The sequence below is a fragment of the Didymella exigua genome (assembly GCF_010094145.1).
Source record: "Didymella exigua CBS 183.55 unplaced genomic scaffold M421scaffold_43, whole genome shotgun sequence".
Taxonomy (NCBI): Eukaryota; Fungi; Ascomycota; class Dothideomycetes; order Pleosporales; family Didymellaceae; genus Didymella; species Didymella exigua.
In genome coordinates, this window is record NW_022984817.1 from 99204 (window position 1) to 120258 (window position 21055).

General features: G+C 53.4%; 7 protein-coding genes across 7 annotated transcripts; 3 read left to right on the forward strand and 4 right to left on the reverse strand.

Annotated features, from left to right (window-relative positions):
- Positions 1 to 768: 768 nt before the first annotated feature.
- Positions 769 to 1397, reverse strand: M421DRAFT_299130 (uncharacterized protein). The gene has a single exon (XM_033589093.1). It carries the CDS (start codon positions 1197 to 1199, stop codon positions 861 to 863), a length of 339 nt encoding a protein of 112 aa, XP_033444262.1. The 5' UTR covers positions 1200 to 1397; the 3' UTR covers positions 769 to 860.
- Positions 1398 to 3335: 1938 nt separating this feature from the next.
- M421DRAFT_73601 (ferric reductase) lies at positions 3336 to 5197 on the forward strand (the record flags this gene model as incomplete). Its single annotated transcript, XM_033596974.1, has 3 exons — positions 3336 to 3972; positions 4023 to 4084; positions 4133 to 5197. The coding sequence occupies 3 exons, from the start codon at positions 3336 to 3338 to the stop codon at positions 5195 to 5197; spliced, it is 1764 nt and encodes a 587-aa protein (XP_033444263.1).
- Positions 5198 to 5550: 353 nt separating this feature from the next.
- Positions 5551 to 6364, reverse strand: M421DRAFT_73626 (uncharacterized protein; the record flags this gene model as incomplete). The annotated part of the gene is made up of 2 exons (XM_033596975.1): positions 5551 to 6051; positions 6125 to 6364. The coding sequence occupies 2 exons, from the start codon at positions 6362 to 6364 to the stop codon at positions 5551 to 5553; spliced, it is 741 nt and encodes a 246-aa protein (XP_033444264.1).
- A 1639-nt stretch (positions 6365 to 8003) lies between these two features.
- On the reverse strand, positions 8004 to 10886 carry M421DRAFT_95701 (FAD/NAD(P)-binding domain-containing protein; the record flags this gene model as incomplete). Its single annotated transcript, XM_033598327.1, has 5 exons — positions 8004 to 8742; positions 8792 to 9274; positions 9464 to 10045; positions 10104 to 10538; positions 10591 to 10886. The coding sequence occupies 5 exons, from the start codon at positions 10884 to 10886 to the stop codon at positions 8004 to 8006; spliced, it is 2535 nt and encodes an 844-aa protein (XP_033444265.1).
- Positions 10887 to 11685: 799 nt separating this feature from the next.
- On the reverse strand, positions 11686 to 12842 carry M421DRAFT_104058 (DUF1295-domain-containing protein; the record flags this gene model as incomplete). The annotated part of the gene is made up of 2 exons (XM_033586973.1): positions 11686 to 12264; positions 12315 to 12842. 2 exons carry the CDS (start codon positions 12840 to 12842, stop codon positions 11686 to 11688), a joined length of 1107 nt encoding a protein of 368 aa, XP_033444266.1.
- Positions 12843 to 12937: 95 nt separating this feature from the next.
- On the forward strand, positions 12938 to 15415 carry M421DRAFT_299273 (DNA topoisomerase III). Its single transcript, XM_033589094.1, has 6 exons — positions 12938 to 13167; positions 13230 to 13427; positions 13482 to 13660; positions 13714 to 15082; positions 15143 to 15268; positions 15327 to 15415. The coding sequence occupies exons 1-6, from the start codon at positions 13087 to 13089 to the stop codon at positions 15363 to 15365; spliced, it is 1992 nt and encodes a 663-aa protein (XP_033444267.1). The 5' UTR covers positions 12938 to 13086; the 3' UTR covers positions 15366 to 15415.
- A 1084-nt stretch (positions 15416 to 16499) lies between these two features.
- On the forward strand, positions 16500 to 17654 carry M421DRAFT_104060 (uncharacterized protein; the record flags this gene model as incomplete). The annotated part of the gene is made up of 1 exon (XM_033586974.1): positions 16500 to 17654. The coding sequence occupies one exon, from the start codon at positions 16500 to 16502 to the stop codon at positions 17652 to 17654; it is 1155 nt and encodes a 384-aa protein (XP_033444268.1).
- Positions 17655 to 21055: the final 3401 nt, after the last annotated feature.

Genomic DNA, 21055 nt, shown 5'->3' on the forward strand with positions numbered 1-21055 from the left:
TTCGTACAGTATTGACGATTAGCCCTAGCTGCATCGTGCGCACACTCAGGTCCTCTGTGTATGTACTGTACATTCAACGCCCTCGGGATCGATTGCCTGGTCCTTCTGGGCTACCTCCGTCTTGGTGAAGAAGAAGATCAATTCTAGACATACCCAACAGGTCTTATCCACTATGGTCACGATATCGCAACGTCTGCTTGTTGACCTGGGCCAGCAACCTCCTCGGAATAAGGTGAAACAGGTGCGTGAACGTTGCTCCAACGTATGTTGGAGTCTTACCTTGATATTGTACTGTTTGCAATGCTCTCTACGATATGAATGGTGGAAGGAGAGAGGAGTAAATAACTTACTGCCCCTGTTTCCGTCTGTGCAGGCCGACGTTGACAGTCCCTCATGTCGTAGAGAGAGCTCGATATGACAAAACAATTAATATTCCAGCAGCCCTATCGATACAAGAAGTGCACATCATTGCTGAAGACCTCACATTCCCAAAGCGTGTGTCCGGTCTTTGCATGACATGAGAACCGGTGTGATGAGAGCACTGACGATCGATGGTTCTCCGCGCCGCGCGGGTAGGCGCCGGGATGCTGTCGCTGTTTTCGCTGAATCGAGTTCGGTCTCCAAGCATGCACCCTTGACTCCTTAATCTCCTCGGGTTGCCGCGCCACCACCACCATGGGTAAACGATTATCGACAACCTTGTCAAGCCTGTTAATGAGAGCGATAGAGCTCGTGGTCACTCTAGACGGAGCTATAATACTTTATGCTAGGGTTCAAGCCATCGATCGGTTTGTGATCATGTTGGTCCGCGGCGTTCGTTGGTGGATCGACAGGACGCAGGAACAGACGAGGATTGAGATCTAACGTGCATACGCCACATCCTTGATCGACTGGCCGGCGAAGCGAAATGGTGAAGTGCAGCAAAAACGAACAACATAGTTGGGGTAGATCACAGCATAATAACAGCAGAGCCAAGCTGCAAGGATCGAGATTGCTTTGCTCCGGCAGCGACGCCGCTCATCTGCAGTTGAGATGACGATGCAGTTAAGCGCAACACAACCGTAAATCTCGCGGAAAACCAGATTTTGTTTGCACGAAGATGGCGACACTACCTCCGCAGCGTACTCTGGCAGCCGGCAGGTCTCCCAGTGCATTTTGCCTTGCGGGCGTGCATCGGCGGCTTCAGACTCATCGTGCATAAGTGGCGATCAGGCCATCCGAAACACTGAGCGCCCTCGCCGCTGGGCAAGTTTCGAGATCGCAGAGCTTGGCTACGGCAAACCCTCGCCCGCATTGACCACAGCGGAGCTGGGCGTTCGTCATTTGTGTGAAACGCCCGTTAGTCTGTCAGCGGCAAGGCAGTTGACTGACAAGCGGCGAAACAAAGGGTGGCGTGGAGGTAGCAGTGACGCGGTGGTTGATGTCGCGTGAGCGCTGAATGTGAGTTGATGTACCCACAATGAGGATGTCGGGTGCGCTGAGTTTGGATAGATTGCAGGCTTGCTTTTTTGTTGTCGCTTTGCGTTCGCCTGCAGCAATAAAACCTTGTAAGGAGGACTTAGGGCCTCGAATTGATGATGTCCAAGAGACGCAAGAATGGAGCTTATGCAGCAGGTACCGCTTGCACTTGCACTGAGCTATGACTGCGAGTTTACTCTTGGGCACACGTCGATACCCTCTGCAAGTATAGCCGTTATCGAGCTGTCAAGGCGCAGGCTATACCTCGATAGCAGCGCCACCGACTTTAGCGAGCATTGTGTTGACGACTGCAGATATGCGTGTTACATCAAGCTGCCAAGTATCGCGATGGTCTGGAGCCGCCCGCGTCGTACAACTGCTCCAATTAACCCTATCGAAAGAGCTTGTCTCAGAGTGCCAGCACCTTTGCATTGCTTGACAGCCGGGCATCTGCATGTCTTCCCCAAATGGCGGGCACACTGGCGCCTCTTGCCTCAGCGGCAAAGAAGTGGGAGGCTACTCATGACATATGCTCCTGCAGCGAGGTCCTGGCTTGTGTCAAGGTGATGGGTCACGCAAAGCCTTCTTCAAGATGACAATGGCAACGAGCTTATTGAGGTTCGCCGTGACATTGAGTCGATGATCGCATTGCTGCAGGAGCGTGACCAAACATCGAGCGCCAGTCACAGAAGCAACGCAGGACAGCTCTGGAGGTGTGTTGCCTGGCTTCATTCATGCAGAAGAAGTGCGGTATTCGGGGCGAGGCGGCCACAAACCATGGAATCAGCGACAACGAATCGTGGACTCGAGCGGGCGTTAATTTGGCCGGTCTCTGATGGAAGAATTCGTATTGGCAATAATGTCACCGACAAGATACCGCGTACTGAAGACCGTCTGCTGTCGCACAACAGCTGCTTCCTGCGGAGGATCTTGTAAACTGTTGATTGACGCGGCTGCAAATGGCGAAAGCGCCGCTGTAAATCTAGGCTGAAGGCAGGAATGAGCCTGTGGTTGCTTAGGTGTTCCAGACAATATACTGACACGTGATGAAATATCGTAGAGCTGGCGCCCACGCCCACGCGTCTGTCTCGAATTGCGTGTCTCGCAGCGAACCACTGCGATTGAAGCGCCCAGCAAGATGACGCAGCGCGCATCCATCGTGAAGTCGGAGAGCTGAATCCTTCGGGACGAAGGAGCATTTGAAACGACCATTTTCGCCTGTGGCTTGCGGAGGCGCCGTTTCAGCGTCCGCAGTCCCGCCCGGGCGCCGAATGGCAGCCAACGAATCTAAGCCTCCTGGAGCACCACCCCGGTCCCTGCAACGCTAGGCCATGATCCAATCGACGCCTGCAAATGGCCTCTGATAATCAAACTCTCATCCCTTCATACCCGCCGCCGGCCGACGGTTACGAGGGATATTCTCTTCTTTTTCCCCAACTCCGTTCGCCCAAGTCGTTCTTTACTTCATTTCAGTCCTGCCGTGCAGCCTCACGCCTCCCCGCAAGCTTGTACAAGACACTCCCCTGGTGGACGATTTATCGAGGCAGATCGCACGTCTCGACTCGTATCTGCGATCAGTCACCTGGACTTCTGGACCTGCCCTTGCTTCACTGCTCTCGTCGACCACCGCGGGCGCTGTCAACCTTTCCCCAGACGTCGAGTGAGCATCCACACAAGCCTCTGTGTCACCACCCGCCTCTGGCTTCACGGACGTGCCTGTGAGAAGCTAGATCGACGCACACACTCAGTTCCGTTTTTGGATTCACGGCTTTCGCCTCTTACGCATTCTGTCAGTTGCCGGCCAAGACAGATAACACTCACTACCCCAGGACGTTTAAAGACCTGCTCCATCTGGACTTGTCTGTCATATCACAACAATGACTCTCTCAGAGATCTTTGGCAGCCTTGCCAAGCGCGCAGGACACGGCGAGGAGGACCCTACCGCTGGACTTGAGAATATCGATATTCAGAACTACCTCGGCCGCATCTGGTGGTGCTTCGTTGTGGTCTTTGCCCTTTATCAGGTCATCCTCTACTTCGTCCGCTACGTTCGCACAGTGTCATGCCTGAATAACGACACTCAACGCTACTTCTCCATTCCCAACCACTTGTATGCTCGCTTCAAGAAATCATGCCTGGATGCACCCCTCTGGCGCACCCGTCACCACCGTGAGTTTAAGATGTCCTCTGCCCTCGGCATGGGTACCCTCCCCAGCCGTCTCCAGAGTTTCTTCCTGGTCGGGTACTTCGCCGTCAACATCGGATTCTGCGTCTGGAAGATCGACTACAGCAGCTTTTCGGCCGGTGCTGGTGAGCTACTAAGCCGCTCCGGTGTCATGGCTGTCATGAACATGATTCCCCTCTTCCTCCTGGCTGGCCGCAACAACCCTGTCATAAAGCTCACCGGCATCTCGTTCGACACCATGAACCTGATCCACCGCTGGTTTGGACGAATTGTCGTTCTCGAGGCCCTTGCCCACACCATCTGCTGGATCGCCAACAAGGTTCAGTCTAGTAAGTAGAAACAGCATTAATCGCAGAGCTGATCGCTGACTAAGATACAGAGGGCTGGGGTGCTGTCCAGGCATCAATCACCCACAGCGAGTTCATCATGACCGGGTTCATCGTACGTTTACTTGAATGTGACACGTGAATAACCGCTAACATGAAGCAGGGCACCGTCGCATTCACCTTCCTCCTCATTCAATCGCCCTCCCCCATCCGCCACTCCTTCTACGAGGTCTTCTTGCACGGCCACATCGTCGGTGCCGCGCTTGCCCTCGGCGCCGTCTGGGTCCACTTGAAGGAACGTCCTCAGCAGTTTATGCTGTACGGTGTTGTCGCTATCTGGGCAGCTGAGCGCTTCATGCGTTTTGCCCGTCTCGTTGTCAACAACGTTGGCAACGGTGGGTCTTCGGCAGATGTTGAGGTCCTCCCTGGTGACGCTCTTCGCATCACCGTCAAGATGGCCCGTCCATGGAGCTTCCGCCCAGGCCAGCACGCCTACCTTTACATGCCTTCAATCGGTCTGTGGACTAACCACCCCTTTTCTATTGCGTGGAGTGACGAGGAGGAGGACCCTCACCACGTCAACGAGAAGAGCCTCCCCATGACCAGCACCGATCTTGCTCTTCAGAAGTCCAAGACCAGCATGTCCTTCATCGTCCGCCGACGAACTGGCTTTACCGACAAGCTCTTCCGTAAGGCAGACTTGTCTGCATCAGGTCGCTTCTCTACCACCTGCTACGCCGAGGGCCCGTACGGTGGGGAGGATCTAAGCTCGTATGGTACAGTTATGCTGTGGGCGGCTGGTATCGGTATCACTCACCAGGTTCCCCACGTTCGTGACATCGTCGCTGGTTACGCCAACGGCACCGTTGCTACACGCCGTCTCACACTTGTCTGGATCATCCAGTCTCCAGAGCACCTTGAGTGGATCCGCACTTGGATGACACAGATCCTCTCCATGCCTCGCCGCCGTGAGATCCTGAAGATCCTCCTCTTCGTCACTCGTCCTCGCAGCACAAAGGAGATCCACTCCCCGTCGTCGAGCGTACAGATGTTCCCTGGCCGACCCAACGTCCAGAGCCTTGTCGACCAGGAGATGCAGGAGGGCATCGGTGCCGCTTGCATTAGCACATGCGGTACTGGTGGCCTCGCTGACGAACTCCGTCGCGCTGTCCGCAACCGCGAGCTGCAGTGGAATGTCGACTTCCGCGAGGAGTCGTTCTCATGGTAAACGACTCACCACCCATCACTTATCTGCGTTGTTCTTCCATCGGTATACCCCCATGTCACGACAATATACACCATCTACTCGTCACCTCCAGTTAAGATCTACTGCTATATAGTTTGTCGGTTCATTGTACACATTCCATTACCTTCGTCCGGCGCTGCCGTCTTCTTTCAACATACTCTCCTTAACATCTTCCCTTGTCTACTGGGTAGAGCAAGGGCGCTAAGTAGGCTTGGCTCATGAATGATAGCATGTTGTCATCACAGTCTTCTATTGGGATTGTGTACTGTATATATGGGTATCTCTATCCTGAGGAATCAACGACTATCACACGATGACTGCTTGCATTTGACATCTTAGTGCATCACTTCAGGACTTTGTGTTGTCGCATCGTGCGTTTCCTCCATGGCAAACCGGTCTTGTATACCCTTCCACCCTCGCATCACTACATCAGCCATCACCGATCCCCGCCCTCCTAGCTTCCTCACCGCCTCCTCGACACTCACGAGATGACTATCATACGCCGCCTCCTCTTCATCAACACCTGTTCCCTCGTGGTGCCTCGGCTCATACTCCCTCGGCTCCTGTCTGACCCTCTCCTTCAGCGTCAGACCATTGGGATACGCTGGCGGCGGTCTATATACCCCACCTACTTCCGTCTCCAACTCGTCCTCCAGATCTGGCGGCAGCGTCTCGGCAATATACCAGTACAGTACATACTGCATGTTGTAATAGCCAAGCGGCATTAGCTGCATCCAGACAGGCTCCGCAGTGAGCGGTGGCGAGGCGACGCGCGGGTGGGCTTGGGGTTGGCGGTGTGACGTGGGCAGTGGGAGGAGGCGGTTGCGATAGCCTGACTGCGACATTGCATCAGCACGTATTCGCGTTCCCAGCGTTCTAGTCGAACGTTTATCATGATGGTAGGCAAACCTCCTCGTAGCCCTCCCGTTCGGCGCCCGTGCGATTGTCTTCTCCTGCGTCCCGCCGCCCTTTAGGCAGGAAGTAGGATATCTTCCCATTCTTGCGCGGCGCGCTGCAGATCACGACGCGCGTCGATGCAATGTGGAAGATCGCCACACCCCCTCCAACCACGAGGTCTTCACCCGAGAATTGCGCAAACACAGGCTCTTCAGATGAGCTCGGCGGTTGTGATTCGACTGTGCGAGGCATGGTGGGGGCTGGTTCGTAGGTCGTAGATGGGAGGTGGGTGCACATATGAATGTTTGCTCAGGTTGTGGGCGCGCAGAAGATGGTCTTGTAGCCTGGCCAGTGGCTGCAAGGCGCTGTGGGAGGCATTGTTATTGTTTTACGTGTGTTGGTGCCTCAGGCGGACGTTGCCATTTGAAGTTCACCGGCGTTGAGGCAGGTGCCCCGCCAATGATGTGAGTAACACTTGGCCAACTAGAGAAAATTTACAATCACGACCGATGTTTCCAAGCAACCGAGAACGGCTGCGTCCGATTGTGAGGGTAGGGTGTTTCATTTTTATGATTATATAAATTTAAATTTTGCTGCTCCTGTCATCAACAGCAGTTACAGCTGGCCTAATGGCCCAATGGCAAGGCGCTTGACTACGATCATTAAGTAATCAAGAGATTCCAGGTTGTAAGTACTTTCACGCCCAGCGTTCGAATCGACCCTAACGATATATGAAATAGCGACCCCTGGTTAGGTCATCCCAATATCTTTTTGCAAGTCAACGTCTCCGTGGTGCTAATTGTTGATGCGGATTTGCAAACAGTGTCGGAAGGCTTTGTTCTGTGCCCTTCTGCATGCTCTTTGGTGTGCTGTAGACAGCGGGAAATTTAAATGTTGGTAGGTGCCATAGGCACGGCTTGCTTATTTCGCTGTCTCCTGGACTTTCCAAATCTTCAACAGGTCACAGTATGTATCATACTCTGCGGTGAACTCTCAGATCTCGGGAAACAACCCGACTTTCCCATTTTAACGATCTGGTCCAAGTGCCGTGGTCTAATCGACTTCGCCTGGCCGTCCACGGAAGGTCAGAAGATCAGGGTGCGCCAGCTGTCCGTCTTTCCGAGAGTCAGAGATGCTCAAGGGATGTTAGTGGTCAATGACTTTCGTTGAGCGTGTCTCAACTGGCGGAGACCACCTCATCTGAAAGAGGCCGAGTGGCCACATGTACCATGTAATAGCGTTTAAGAGCAGGGCAAACAGTCACTCCACTGCTTCGGACGTCCACAGTACCCCCAGGGAATTCAGGCATCGTAACAAGATACCGCTAGCGACGATAGTTACATTCATCATCATCATCATCATCATCATCATCATCATCATCATCATCATCATCATCATCATCATCATCATCATCATCATCATCATCATCATCATCATCATCGGTGATTTCCGTATTCGAATCCGTTATTTAGTCAAAGCTACTGACATGTACAGCCAGCACTATATCCGAAAGATGTACCATGAGGCTCACGGAGCTGAGATCCTTCTTGATTATTAAATCAACAATGAAAGATTCGTCACCGCAGCCAAAAGGATATACTCGAGGCCGTCCAGAAGTTTCGCCGGACGACCTCGGGAGATGCTGTAAAGAAGAGCTTTGACGCGTAGGGGCATGGTCTGTGCCTCATCTGGCAAGACTACAAGACCGGGAGGAGAAGCGTACCCTCCTGATTGTGAAAGCCCGGAAGAGCATTTACAGCCTAGAGAACAGCCAAGAATCTTGTATGAAGTCGCCATTCATCATGAACGAGCCGGCTGCCTTCACAACCCTTTTCCCGATGATGCGATGTATCTCATAGAAGTAAACCCAGGACAACATCGAGATGTCCACTCACTTCGACTTCCTCACCACAACAGCATCTCTATGCCACTTCGTAGCCAGAATCTGCTCCCTCCACCACCAGCCCAGGCCAACCGTCACACCCGGACCCGCAACCACAAGCGTGATCAACCCTCTAACAACAATGCTGACCCAGCTAGCACCTACCATGCCCACCCTCTTGAGATCTCCGAACAAATATAGCAGCCATAAAAAACATGCCCCAAAAGAGAAAATCTCATCAAACTGCAAAAACGTGCGGATGAACTCATCGCCCGTCTTTACAACGGTGAGGTCCGGGACGAACAGCACCCAAGGCGGAAAGGGCGCGGCGTAAAGCGTATACCACCACGTCGCCGTCGATATTGCACAAAGTGAGTAAATGGTGTACTTGATCACGGGCAGATCCCTGCTCGGATTTTTCATTTGGTCCTTCACCACCGTATCCGACATGACGGTCTTCTTGAGCACAAACTGCAGAATTGTCGTCCAGACGGCGAAGGGCTGCCATATCCAGTCCGCTGCGTGGCGCGTGGTGGGATCGATCCAGGAAGAGAATGAGACGAAGTTGGGTAAGTAGTACGTTAGCAGCATGACGGGGAGAACGGACGCGGTGTAGGAGAGGTCAGTGAGGCGCATGTCGCGGGCGCGGAAGTTCTCAATAGGAGACTGGATGTAGTGGACTAGGCACCAGAGGGCCATCAGGACGCCGATGCCGAAGAATTGCATGTTGTAGCCGAGGATGATGGGACTGTTAGGGTTGTCAGTCGCTATATTTCGGTGGGCGAGGTCTTACTTACGCATAGGACAAGGTCAGGATATTCGCCCTCCGGGAACTCTCGATGAGCAGGATGGAGTACACGATCCCGCCATCGGTCAGAAAGCTGAGGCTTTGCCAGCTGCAAGCAAGGTCGACGAACTGGATCGAGGCAAAGCATGCAACGAATGCTCTATATCTGCTGTCAAGAAACTCGACGCCGTAGAAGCTTTGTAACGTCTCGACATGAACAGCTTCACCGATCTGATTGTGCACGCCCTGCTCTATAATGTTGCCGATGCGCTCGACCACGGGTGGTAGACATACGCTCCACATGAAGTAGAGTGCAGCAGCCATTATACCCAGGAAAGGCAGACCTCGGACGGCTCTACATAGCTTTGATTCAGTCTGGCCAAGCCCTTGAGAAGGGTTGAAAGGCATGGTACCGTGCAGTGATCGTGCAGGTGTAGGCAAGTAGTCAAGCTTGACAGCGCCAGTGATCATATCACACGTAAGATTCGTGAAACTGTATTGTGGGGTTAGCCGGATCTCATATCAACTACGTAGGTCGAGTGCCCGAAGACACCGAAAAGAGTAAAGACGATGCGCAGCTCTGCTAAGCTGATTGTACGCGTCTCGTCTTGCGAGCGCGCCGATTGGCTAGTACGGCGCCTTTCACAGGGATCCGTATTCACTTCTGACATCGGTCACTTACAAGTCGCCAGCATTAGGGAGGACCCAGAATGCAAAGATCTTATCTTTGAGTGTTGCGAGCGCGTGCAGGCGTGTCAGGCGATTTGCAGCCTTCAGCACGGCTGTCAGACGGATGTCCCGGAGCGCCTGGTAGTTTCCAAGGTGAGTTTTGATGGTCTCGTAGCTTGGCTTCCCCTTCTCGGCCGTATTGACCATTTTTTTGACTTCATTTGCGAGAGCAGCGGCAGTCTCCATTGCTGCGTTACCGCCTGCGCCCATGTTCGGTGTCATCTTATGGACGCAGTCACCTACACAGGCGATACGACCCCAGGACCATCGCTTCAATTGAGCCTCTTCTATCGGAACTAGGGTGTATGTTCTCCTGTTCTTCCAGAGACCATCAAATGTCAGCTCAGGCGTGATGTGAAACTTCTCGATCTTTTGCGCAAAGGCTTCGGCATCCTCTTTGGTGTATCGCGGGAGCTCGTTGGCTTTGTCTGCAGATTGGTCAGTCAACGAGACAATCGGAACGGTTGTCTCCCTTGAAGGTCTTGCTTGTGTTGAAACTGTACTCGCAAAAAAGAGCCATGGGAAGCGAGGGCAACTTGTACGTACTGTAACGGTCAGCTTGAGAGGACGATGCACAGAAGATGAATTCTCACCATGTCTTGTCCAACTTCTTGAACACAAACCAGTACACCTTCTGCATGCCTCCTATGATCAATGTAGAGAATCCCTCGTCGTAGTTTACAGTGACCTCGCCTTCGACAATGCCCTTGGTCTGAGAAGAGATGCCGAAGAGACATTGATACTCTGCGAAGAGCAGATTCTGATCTGAGGGATCGAACAAATTCTGCTCATGCAGATGAGCAAGTCGCCACATCTCATTGCGAACAACGCTGTGGACACCATCGCAGCCGATCAAGATGTCGCCGCTGATTGTAGTGCCGTCTTTGCAAGTGACGACGACTCCGCTTTCGCTGTGATCGACCTTCGAGATCCTCTTCTGCAATTTGATCTTAGACTTATCGTTAAGGTTCTCGTACAGGGTACGTAAAGCATGCTGTCGATCAACGAACATCGCAGGGTAATTGAACCTTCCAACATTGTTAGCCAAGCTCTAGATTTGATTTGAGACGAACCACTCACCGAGCCTCAACGAGTTGAATACCGATGTTTGCGAAGAACTGCTTGCCGTGATGGTCGCGACTTCGAGTTTTCCGCAGCGGGGAGGCCTCCTGCTCGATGGCCTCAAAGCATCCAAGCTGATCAAGAATCCGACCACCGTTCTGAAAGATCCCGATTGATGCGCCGACCATTGGCGCGATGTCGTCCCTGGCTTCGAGGAGTATGTAGTCAACACCAGCTTTCTCCAGCGCGTTGGCAAGCGTCAGCCCCGAAATTCCGCCTCCGGCAATAATGACCTTAAACCCCGTTGCTATCATTTTGTTGGATGAGTGAAGAACCGACTAGCTGATCGACTGCGGATGGAGAGACGGTGTCAATTGTGACGGTGCTCAAGGGATGCCATTTACTGCGCGCGTCAAGCATGTACTTATGCCACACCACCCTTGTAAGGACGCCCGAGATCTGTAGGATTACCATATCCTCCCTAAAGTGGGCCAATGCTCCGCGATAGTCGAAACGGGTATCCGTTGCGGACGCACACGGCACATGTTGTGTCCAGACTGCAGAGTCTACTTCTGAACGCCGAAGTGTCAGCACATACTCGAACGAAAATGGGGAGAGGCGGAGAGGCGGACGAGCACAAAATTCTCGTTGTCTGCGTGCGATTGGCCGGTATACCTGAGCAAGTTAGCAATAGGTTTCATGTCGCGCTGCCGAGGACTCCAAGATCCACCTATTGGTGCTCACGTCAGCTCAGGGTTGGCGTGTCCGTGGACTCGGCTTTTCAGCAGAACACTGTGTTCACATTGGGGCATGACTGCGGACTCTCGAAGGGATGTCGTTGATTCGGTCTGCTAACGCAGCTCCGTCTCGAAGCGGCGCCATCACCATCAACATACTAATCTCACTCCCCGAAGGAACGCTCTTCCCCTTTACGTGACCACAGAGTACGTCAGACCTTGCACTTCAAGATCACACGACTCGCCGAGCGGTTGTAGCCATATCCGACGAAAAGATCCAGTAATTGCGCAAGCCTGCGCGCTTTCTGGATCTTGCCGTAATAGTGTGTGCTCTCCTTCTACGAGCATTGTTATGAGCTTTCCCGCCTTTGCTCATTCATAGCTTCTTACCCTTGGCCGCCTTCGCTTTCGCCTCCTTAACCTTTGCGGCCTCCTTCTCCGTTTTGGGCGCCTCCATGCTGCGTGTGAGCAGCTTTGGAAGGAACTTGCCCACTCGTTCCTGGTAGACCTTGTACTCCGGGTACTTGCCTGCGCTCAACATTTCTGTCAACCAAGTGCTAGCCTGAAACAGTATGAGATAGGAGAAAGCGCCAGCGAAGGTCCAGTTTGTAAAAGTGTAGCTTTCCAAGCAGCACCACTGGTACAGGAACACCCAGAACGTTTGCTCAGCAGCGAAGTTGGGGTGACGCGACCATGCCCACAGGCCGCTGGTGTTGAAGCCACGGTCCAGCTGCTCGCGTGTGTATTTGTAGTCGCCGGGTACCTTCGCGGTCTTATTGTAAGCGCTCTTTGCCTTGTGGAAGATCCACTGCTGCTGGTCGGCAAAGAACTCAATGATGACAATGACGAACATGCCTTTGCTAAAGGCTTGGTCGTAGCCAGAGAGTTCGTTGCCGGTGATACGCGAGGTGAGGAGGAGGACGTACGTCGGCGAGGTAATGATCCACAACAGGATCTGCGGTCCGAGTCAGCGGCGGGCAGTGAGTTTGCGGAATTAGCACCTACGTTCTGCGCCAACGAGATGAAGATGATGTTGAAGATGAACATGGCGACTGGGCCAACGTAGTCCTTGACTATGTTCCATCTGTAATCCTCGCTTCCAACCTCATAACCGCCCTTTCGCCAGTAGTTGAACGTCAAACGCGCGCCCCAGATGACCGACAGAGCCATGACGTGATCAACCCTCGCGGCTGGCAGGCCATTCAGGTGCGCCCAAACATCGTAGTGGACGTTGTAGATGACGGGGAGGATGCTCCACAGACGGTCGACCTGCGAGTAGTTGCGGTTGATCTCGGCGACGACAAAGACGACAGCGGTCATAAACAGCGCGAAGGCGAGACCCAGCATGAGGGGGTTCGTCGAGGTGTAGACATTGAGCAGAGCATCACGGCTGTTGATGCTCTCAATGATCCTGTACGGCAAGTCGTAGAGCTGCGGGAGGTACGGCTGCACGGTTTTGCTGAAGTCAGCGCATTCGGGCAGCTTCTTTACAAGTGGCAGCGCCAGATCGAGGGAAGCGCGTGGCACAAGCATCGTTTCGCAGATTCTGAACAACAGAAGGCGATGGTAGGGACAGAAGCGCGCGCAATGACTGACGAGGGTCTTCGATGCGTGAAGACGAGATGACCTCATGGAAAATCTGACCCACTTGTACAGCTAAGCCGCGCTAAAGAGCACCAACTCGCGCCTTCCCTGTTCAACGCGCTCTCACGTGCAGGCCTATAACTTTTCTGCCTCCTTACAACTGCAAGCTCGATGATCGCCGCAACACGCCAAAATGACGAATGTGCTGTGCGTAGCGGAGAAGCCGTCGATCGCAAAGGCGGTCGCCAACCATCTCGGCGGTAGAGTAACAACTGTGCGTAGAAGACGTTCGCCCATGAACGGCAAAGGTGAGATGGGGCAGCTGACTTGACTCAGGACAGCGTTCGTGGTATTCAGTGGGTCAAGAACTACAGATTCAACTTTCATTTCCAGCAATGGGGACAGTGCAACGTCACGTTCACATGCGTTGCTGGCCATATTGTAGCTCAAGACTTTACCGAACGGTACAGGAAGTGGCACTCTTGCCCACCCGCAGATCTGTTCGAGGCTCCTATACAAAGCTTCATCGCGGAGGTGCGTTACCGAGCCTGACGGTACTTGTTCGTGAATCGATTAACACTCGATCAGGACAAGAAGGTAGTGGCAAGCAACATAGAGTCACAAGCTCGCGGTTCGCAGATTCTCTTCATCTGGACCGATTGCGATCGAGAGGGCGAGAACATTGGAACCGAGATTCGCGACATCGCCTTGAAGGTGAACCCACGACTTCGTGTTTACCGCGCGCGGTTTAGCAACATCGAAAGGGCGCAAGTTTTCTTCAAAATCACAGTTCTTCACACACAATGCTAATCTGCTCCAGTCATGTCATCCACGCTTCGCAGAACCCCGTACAGCTTGATGATGCCCAGTCAAACGCAGTCGCCGCTCGCATGGAGCTCGATCTACGTCTTGGTGCTGCGTTCACGCGCATGCAAACACTGAACCTGCAAAACATGATTCCTGTACGGAGCAACGAACGGGGCAAGCTGATTAGCTACGGCTCCTGCCAGTTCCCTACCCTCGGATTTGTGGTTGATCGATATCTTCGAGTGCGTAATTTCATTACAGAGGCCTTCTGGTACATCAAGGTGCATCACACCAGGGATGACGTGGAAGTCAAATTCAACTGGCAGCGAGGCCATCTTTTCGATCGCATCGCCGTTATCTTGATCTTCGAGAGGTGCCTGGTCTCGAAGACGGCAAAGGTTACGAAGATGGCCAAGAAGCCAACCAAGAAGTGGAAGCCGCTCCCTCTTACGACCGTTGAGCTGCAGAAGATGGGCAGCAAGTTCCTGCGTATGACATCGCAAGAAGTCATGAAAGTCGCCGAAGATTTATACACAAAAGGATGGATCAGCTACCCGCGTACTGAGACCGACCAATTCGATCGAGGCATGGATCTCCGCAGTATTGTCTTTCGACAGATCCAAGACAGCCGCTGGGGACCCTTCGCACAAGGCCTAATGAATGGCGGCTTCAACCAGCCGCGCATGGGTCGCAGCAACGACAAGGCACACCCACCTATCCACCCCGTCAACTACGTGGCCTCCAATGCGCTTCACAGTGAGAACGAACGCAAGGTGTACGAATTTGTCGTCCGTCGCTTTCTCGCCTGCTGTTCTGAGGATGCGGCTGGTGAAGCCACAGATCTCGAGATCGACTATGGGTCAGAGATCTTCCACGCGCACGGCTTACGGGTCATCGCACGAAACTACCTTGACGTGTACCCGTACGACAAATGGGAGAGTAGCCAACAACTACCGCAGTACACTGTAGGCGAGGCCTTCGAACCCACCGAAGTCAACATGCTCGATGGCAAGACGTCAGCACCTTCTTACCTCACCGAACCCGAGCTCATCGCTCTCATGGACGTCAACGGCATTGGCACCGACGCAACAATGGCCGAACACATTGCCAAGATCCAAGAGCGCGAGTACGTGATCGCACGACCCAAAGGCGGGGCTGCAGGTAATGTCGGCAACAACGCAGGCAGAGGTCGCGGCCGAGGAAGAGGGGGTGGTGCTCGAGGAGGCCGTGGCGGCGCAGCAGCGGGTCCCAACGGAGGCGGGAGAGCGGCAGTTGGCGGAGTGCAAGAGTTCATTCCAACGACATTGGGTATCGCCCTTATCGAGGGGTATGACAATGTGGGTATTGAGACCAGCCTGAGCAAACCGTTTTTACGCAAAGAGGTGAGCGATATATGAAGGGGGATGGTTGCTTCATCGAGTGGATATGCTGACCCAGCGCAGATGGAACTCCAGATGAAAGCCATCTGCGAAGGGCGGACGACGCGCAACGACGTCGTGCAACAGAACCTGGATCAGTACCGCGCCGTCTTCAACCGTACCGTGCAGCAGATCAACATTCTCAAATCTGTGAGTCACGACATTCTCCGAGCGTTACGCGTAGGAAAGGTAGGCTAATATAAGCGAGGCTATCACCAAGTACGTGGTTCAGGCGAATCACGGCTGACCTGTAGTCCACATGCAAACGCTTGCGCCAAACCAGATCCACTTGCGCCGGACGTGTCGCGGGATCTTTGCGAGAGATGCACACACGTGTGTAAGCTTGCTACTCCCCGCGCTCCACGGCGCACTCGATGCATTTCGCTATGCAGTGCCGCGATGTGTGCTTGTCACAAAGAGGGGCCTGCGCGTAGCGAACATCGGAGCGAGGTTGATAGCGGCACATGGTAATCCCGTGCACACTGATAAGGCCAATGGCTGTTGTGACTGCGAACGCATGGGGGCTCTGGAGGTTGGACGAAGGCTCAGGCCTCGGCTGGTCTCGGAGCAGAGGCAACAGCAGCACAGACTTCCAAGAGCGCCTCTGACAGGCGCCACGATGTTTGTGGAAAGACATCAGCGAGGTACAAACGCAGCTTTCCGATGTAACCATCATGACATTTGCGGCGCGCGCAAGGGCAAGGCACGCAAATTGATTCCGTCCCTGCTTCCAGCGTGGGTACCTGCTGACAGATGGGGCACCTGGCGATGACGGCTATGAAGAGGTGTGACACGCCGCTGCCAGCACAGCCAATCAGGCGGCAGTCGCGATGCCATGCGCCTGCCCGACACGCATCTGGTTCGTCCACTTCCTTGGTTCCCGACAGCCATATGCAGGTGGGACTCTACCAAACGCGGCGGCCCTTATCACGCAGCTGACTCCCACACTAAACACGACTACAAAGCACCCACCACGCGCACATTGAATATTGCACTCCTCACGAACACCCATCCTCGCTGCTCATTACAGCTTCTGCTCGCCACCACTTTGACGCGCCTCCTGTTTGATACGCCCGGTCCGCCTGCCTGCTCCCCGGATCGCCGATCCGCCAAACGCGCTCGAACCGGCCGACGACCAAGCAACGCCGCTGCAGCTTGCCCGTCGAATCGCCAGCACACAGCAGCAATTATCCCTATCCACCGCTGCCGAACCAGTCGCACAAGACAGCTCTGCTGCTGTCTCTAAACAAAGCCCGCCAACCCCTTTATCTGCGCAGCCGCTGCTCCGCTCAGACGCCGCCTTCTTGAGTCACCGCGCGTCAGCTCCTGCATCCAGACACTCAACTCCTTTCCCACCACAACAAACTCTACATCCGCAAATATGGCGACTATGATCCAGAAACCCGTCTCCAACATTGCTGCCGCCTTTGCTGCCCAGCAGGCCTCCTCCAACATTTCCATCGCCCACGACGGCGTCAACGCGGCCTTGACCGGCTCCCTGATGACGCCTCCGTCTTCAATATCGCCGACCCTTCCAGCGCAGAAGCGCAGGCCGGCCATGCCACTCGCTGGAAGGGTATACACGCCGGAAACAATGGACTTCGACCTGCAAGACGCGGTCGAGCACGCTGCGGCGCAAGATCAGCCCTCGGCACTGTCCAAGGAGGCGCTCGCCGGCCTCGACGCCACGCGTCAAATCACGGCTGCCATGTTGGCAAAGCACTACCTGCCTGCCATCATCGCCGGCCACGGTGCCATGCCCATCCGTGAGATGATGGCACACCTCACCCAGTCGGTCCCTGGCTTCTCGGGGCTAGCACCCGCAAAGGCGAGGAGGCTCGTTGTCGCTGCGCTGGAACATCGCGCTGGCGGCGGGATGCACGGCGAAGTCAAGTTCGAGAAGGTTGGCTGGGGTAGGTGGAGCGTCGCTGGCTCAACACAGGCCCGCGGTCTGCCCATCGGCAGCCTTCGTGCCTGCAGTGGAGCAACACCACCCGCCAGTGTGGACAGCACTGCTGGTGGACTGCATATCCCCAGGCTGCGTCAGGAGCGCGACGCGTACCAGGGCAGCTGGAATGCTGGCTCGTGGTCGCCGCCTCACAAAATGGCTGACGAAGACGAGGAGATGGCCGACCAGATGTCGCTCGACGGCTCCGACAACAGCACCGATTCTGACTCGGCGTCCGACATGGACCTCGGCGAAGACCTGGACGATGACACCGACCAGGAGGACTGGTCCCAGATGGGCCCACAGGTTTCGCGGGAGCCCCGCCGCGGTCCGCGGCGCGAGCATCGTGACTACAACTACCTAAGCCGCACGCAGTCGAGCAACCCGCGCTACCGCAGCATCTCGGCGCAAGGGCACTCGCTCCCACAAGGCAGCTTTCAGGGCGCCATTTCTTCTCGCACCCCTGCTATGGGCAGCACTCCTCTTCCTTCTCTCAAATTTACTGCAGCACCTGGAGTTACCGGCTCTGGAGCTGAGCGTGACGCAATTGAAGCCCTCCTCTCTATGGGCTCTATGCCTCGCGCCTAGGCCGATCTCGATCTCACGCCTCCTCTCGGCGAGAAGGCAAAATCATCCAGCGTTTCCAACATTCATCAACGCGCATTCGTCCAACATTCAACATTGCATGAGCAGGGGCATTATTGGTTTTCGAGGTTTAGTTGTTCATGGTTCGCGTTACATTAGCATCCCGCACCTCCCTCCACCGCGTTGGATCTCAACTGCGAGAGGGGCGATCCGTCAAGTGCTGATGTGGATCATTGCTTTTTTTGGGGGGGTGGGGGTTGCGGGTCATCTGGGCATCTTAGGGCACTCTAACACTTCACACTATATCCTCCTTATCCATGCGCCTCTAATTGAGAGGGCAGCATCTGGGTCGCGCAATCTGCTATCGAGCGGTACGACCAGTTCCCGTCGCTGGTCGGCTTTGGGAGAGCACCTGCGACACAGCGTTTTTGTACATATGCTCACAACGATACACTCTACTTGAAAAAAGTAAGAGCACGGGCGGTGGAAGAACGGTGACCAGCCCACAAAAGTGGCACCGAAGTGGTAACAATAATACATCTCTTGTTTGAGTATGGTCGCGTCTACGGGCGCGCCTTCTCATCACCACACAACTATGTGCCCCCCACATGTACCTTCCTTGTTTTGGATGCTTGTGCCTGCCACTCACAAAACCACGGAAGTCATCGTCATGCTAGAAGCGGCTTCGTACCGGCGGTAACCTTCTCCAACAACTGCACGTTCCTTTCCAATAATCTTGGCAAAGCTTGGCCGGCTCTACAACGTGTCAGATTAGGTGCTCTCAATAGGTCTCTCCATTGCACATGTTTTAATTATACCTCGAAGGCGGTCTGCATAGGCGGGGTGCACGCCACCTATGAGGCCTAGCCGGGCACATCATTGCCGAGTTGCTTCTGCCTGATCCTCCATCCATGACGGCTTCTCCCTGGACCTACCATAAGAATTTCATACAGCGTACAGCATGACAGAGTGTCCAATCTCCCAACTCATCACTCCAATCGCTTATGACATGCTGAAGCATCTTTACCTGGATCGGCCAGATCTAAACCGCCCTATATGGATCGATGCGATTTGCATCAATCAGTAGGGAATGGGGGAGAAGGCTCAACAAGTCTCTTTCACGCATCGCATCTATTCAAGAGCTGCTCTTGTCATGCTGTGGACTGGCAGAGCAATCCCTCAATCCCACTATTTTTTATCTCGCATGCCCAGCGTGAACAGTTTATGATGAATACACTGATAATAGGCTGATACGTTCCGGCAACGTGCCTGACTGGCCTAGGGACGATTTTTGCTGGGAGGCCCAAAGCACTTGTTACGAGACGCATTGTGTACGCGCCTACGGATGTTCTAGGAGGCTCGTGGGCAGATTTCGATGTCTTTCTTCGCTTCCTGTATGCTATCTCGTTCGAAAGAAGGGGCATTCTGTACAGCGACCTGAATGAGGTGAGATCAAAGCTGGTCGACTATGACATCCTCCGCAGGTTTTGAGAGAAGAATAGAAGTGTGTGTAGGACAAGCGCCAAATATGTTACATCAAACCAGATCTCGAATCCCCGAAGAAGAAGTAGATCGTATATGGGCAGTCTATAGAATCTTTGACACGGACCTACAGCGCAAGCCTGTGCCCCTCATCGATTACAATGTAAATGCGCGCCAGTAACTACGATGCACAATAGTCAGTTGCATGAGGGTCATCCTGAAGTTAAGCCAATACCTCTCTCTCCCAGAGATTCCGTCGTCAAAAGATCAATACCCCTTTCTCTCGTCATACTACCCAGACATCCAAAGGACTGAACGACGTCGATGGGTCATATGTGACACCTAGTCCTGGTCAACGAGCTATGTTTATGAAGATCTTCAAACTCTCCTCACACACGATTTGAAAGTTACCACACGTCGCGAACACAGCTCCGATAATCCTATAATACATACATATACGAAAGAACTTGGCAGTCTACTACGTGTGTGAGAGTTCTCGATTCAGGTGCGCATCGTTGACCGCGTGTATGGTAAGAGTTCATTAGTATCGGTTCTAGCAGTGCCGTGATTGTCAGTTGGTCTATCTTACTCAAGGTTCAACGGCAACACCGTAGACTGGTCGAGGTGAAGGCGAGTATTGTTGGTCTCTGACTAGATCGTCTTTCCTGAATCACACTTGCTTTTGGCGCTCTCTCCCTCTCTGCCTTGCGTTTGGCGACTTCCTTAGCCTTCTCTGCCTTCAGCTGTTTGCGCTCTACCTTCTCTCTTGCATGCGCATCGCGCTTCTCAGCCTTTTCCTTCTTATCTGTCTCTTACTTATCCCTTGCAAGCCTTATGCAGGTCTTGGCTTCTCTGAATAACTAAGGAGTCTACATTATTAAAGGCCCCTAGTACTCATATTGCTGCAGCAGGTCTAGAGACTTGCCCTTTGTTTTTCTCCTGTTCTTGGCAGCAAGAGCGTCAAGCAGACCCTCATTCTCGCTCTGCAGAGGCATGTTCTGTATAGCAATGTGGTGGAGCGATTGCTGAACGATTCATGCGTCCTTCTCTAAGGCACCACTCAACGCGCGTTTCATGACTGTATTCAGTTTGTGCCATGCTCCACCGCTGTATGTAGGGGCTTCCTCTAATGTGTTGCTAGAGGTGTCTGAGTTGTTGCAACTTGTTGGCAAACTAATTGAGTATAACGTCAGGGTTAAAGGGGTGTACACCTATTGCCTTGAACGAGCTGAAGATGTTCTTCGCACTAAAGCTGATTGCCCAAGCATCCCAAAATAGGCTGAAGAAGTCGGCTTTAGTTACAGGCACTAGGCCTTGATGATTGTGAAGGCGTGTTGCTAGCTTCTTTAAGGATGCTGTGCTGAGAGGCTTAAACATCACCACATTGAGCAGCTGCAGTGTGTGGGTACTGTAAGGTAGATAGATACTTGTCACGGAGCCTGTGGGACTATACTCAGGTGATCGATAGTATTTGATCAGTGGCTATCTATCCTATAACGAAAGTAAGGTTTATATACATAGGAAATATGTGTGGATCACGTGATCCTGGATAAGCGAGCAGCTGGCTGAGTGTCAGGCAGCTTGTTGATAAAGAACAGATAGAACAAGCTTCTAGTTAGACCCAGAGGTGCTTGTCCCGGTTTATCCGGGCCGGCAAGCTCCACACCCTCAATTGAGGTGCTCGATTGTGTGGCAACTAGACTACTTTCTTCCTAGTCTAGAAGGACCTAGACAAATCTAGACTAGCTTTGTCTAAATAGGAAGCGTATAGCCTAATAGAGATAAGTAGGCTGGCGGATGGATAGGGTATGCTTTTTTACGTTTTGGCTTATAGCTTCTTAACTAGCAGAGATACGCTTACATAATCTATTATTTAATAGAAGCGCCTAGTATTGCGCCTTCTAATAAAAAAAGAATTAGCT

What these genes read in the sequence shown, in the direction of transcription:
- M421DRAFT_299130 (XM_033589093.1), bottom strand. Translation starts at nt 1,199, where the DNA reads ATGCACGATGAGTCTGAAGCCGCCGATGCACGCCCGCAAGGCAAAATG.
- M421DRAFT_299273 (XM_033589094.1), top strand. Translation starts at nt 13,087, where the DNA reads ATGACGAATGTGCTGTGCGTAGCGGAGAAGCCGTCGATCGCAAAGGCG. An exon ending in TACAAAGCTTCATCGCGGAG is followed by an intron (nt 13,428 to 13,481) that starts GTGCGTTACCGA and finishes ACACTCGATCAG; the next exon opens with GACAAGAAGGTAGTGGCAAG. An exon ending in AGATCAACATTCTCAAATCT is followed by an intron (nt 15,269 to 15,326) that starts GTGAGTCACGAC and finishes AATATAAGCGAG; the next exon opens with GCTATCACCAAGTACGTGGT.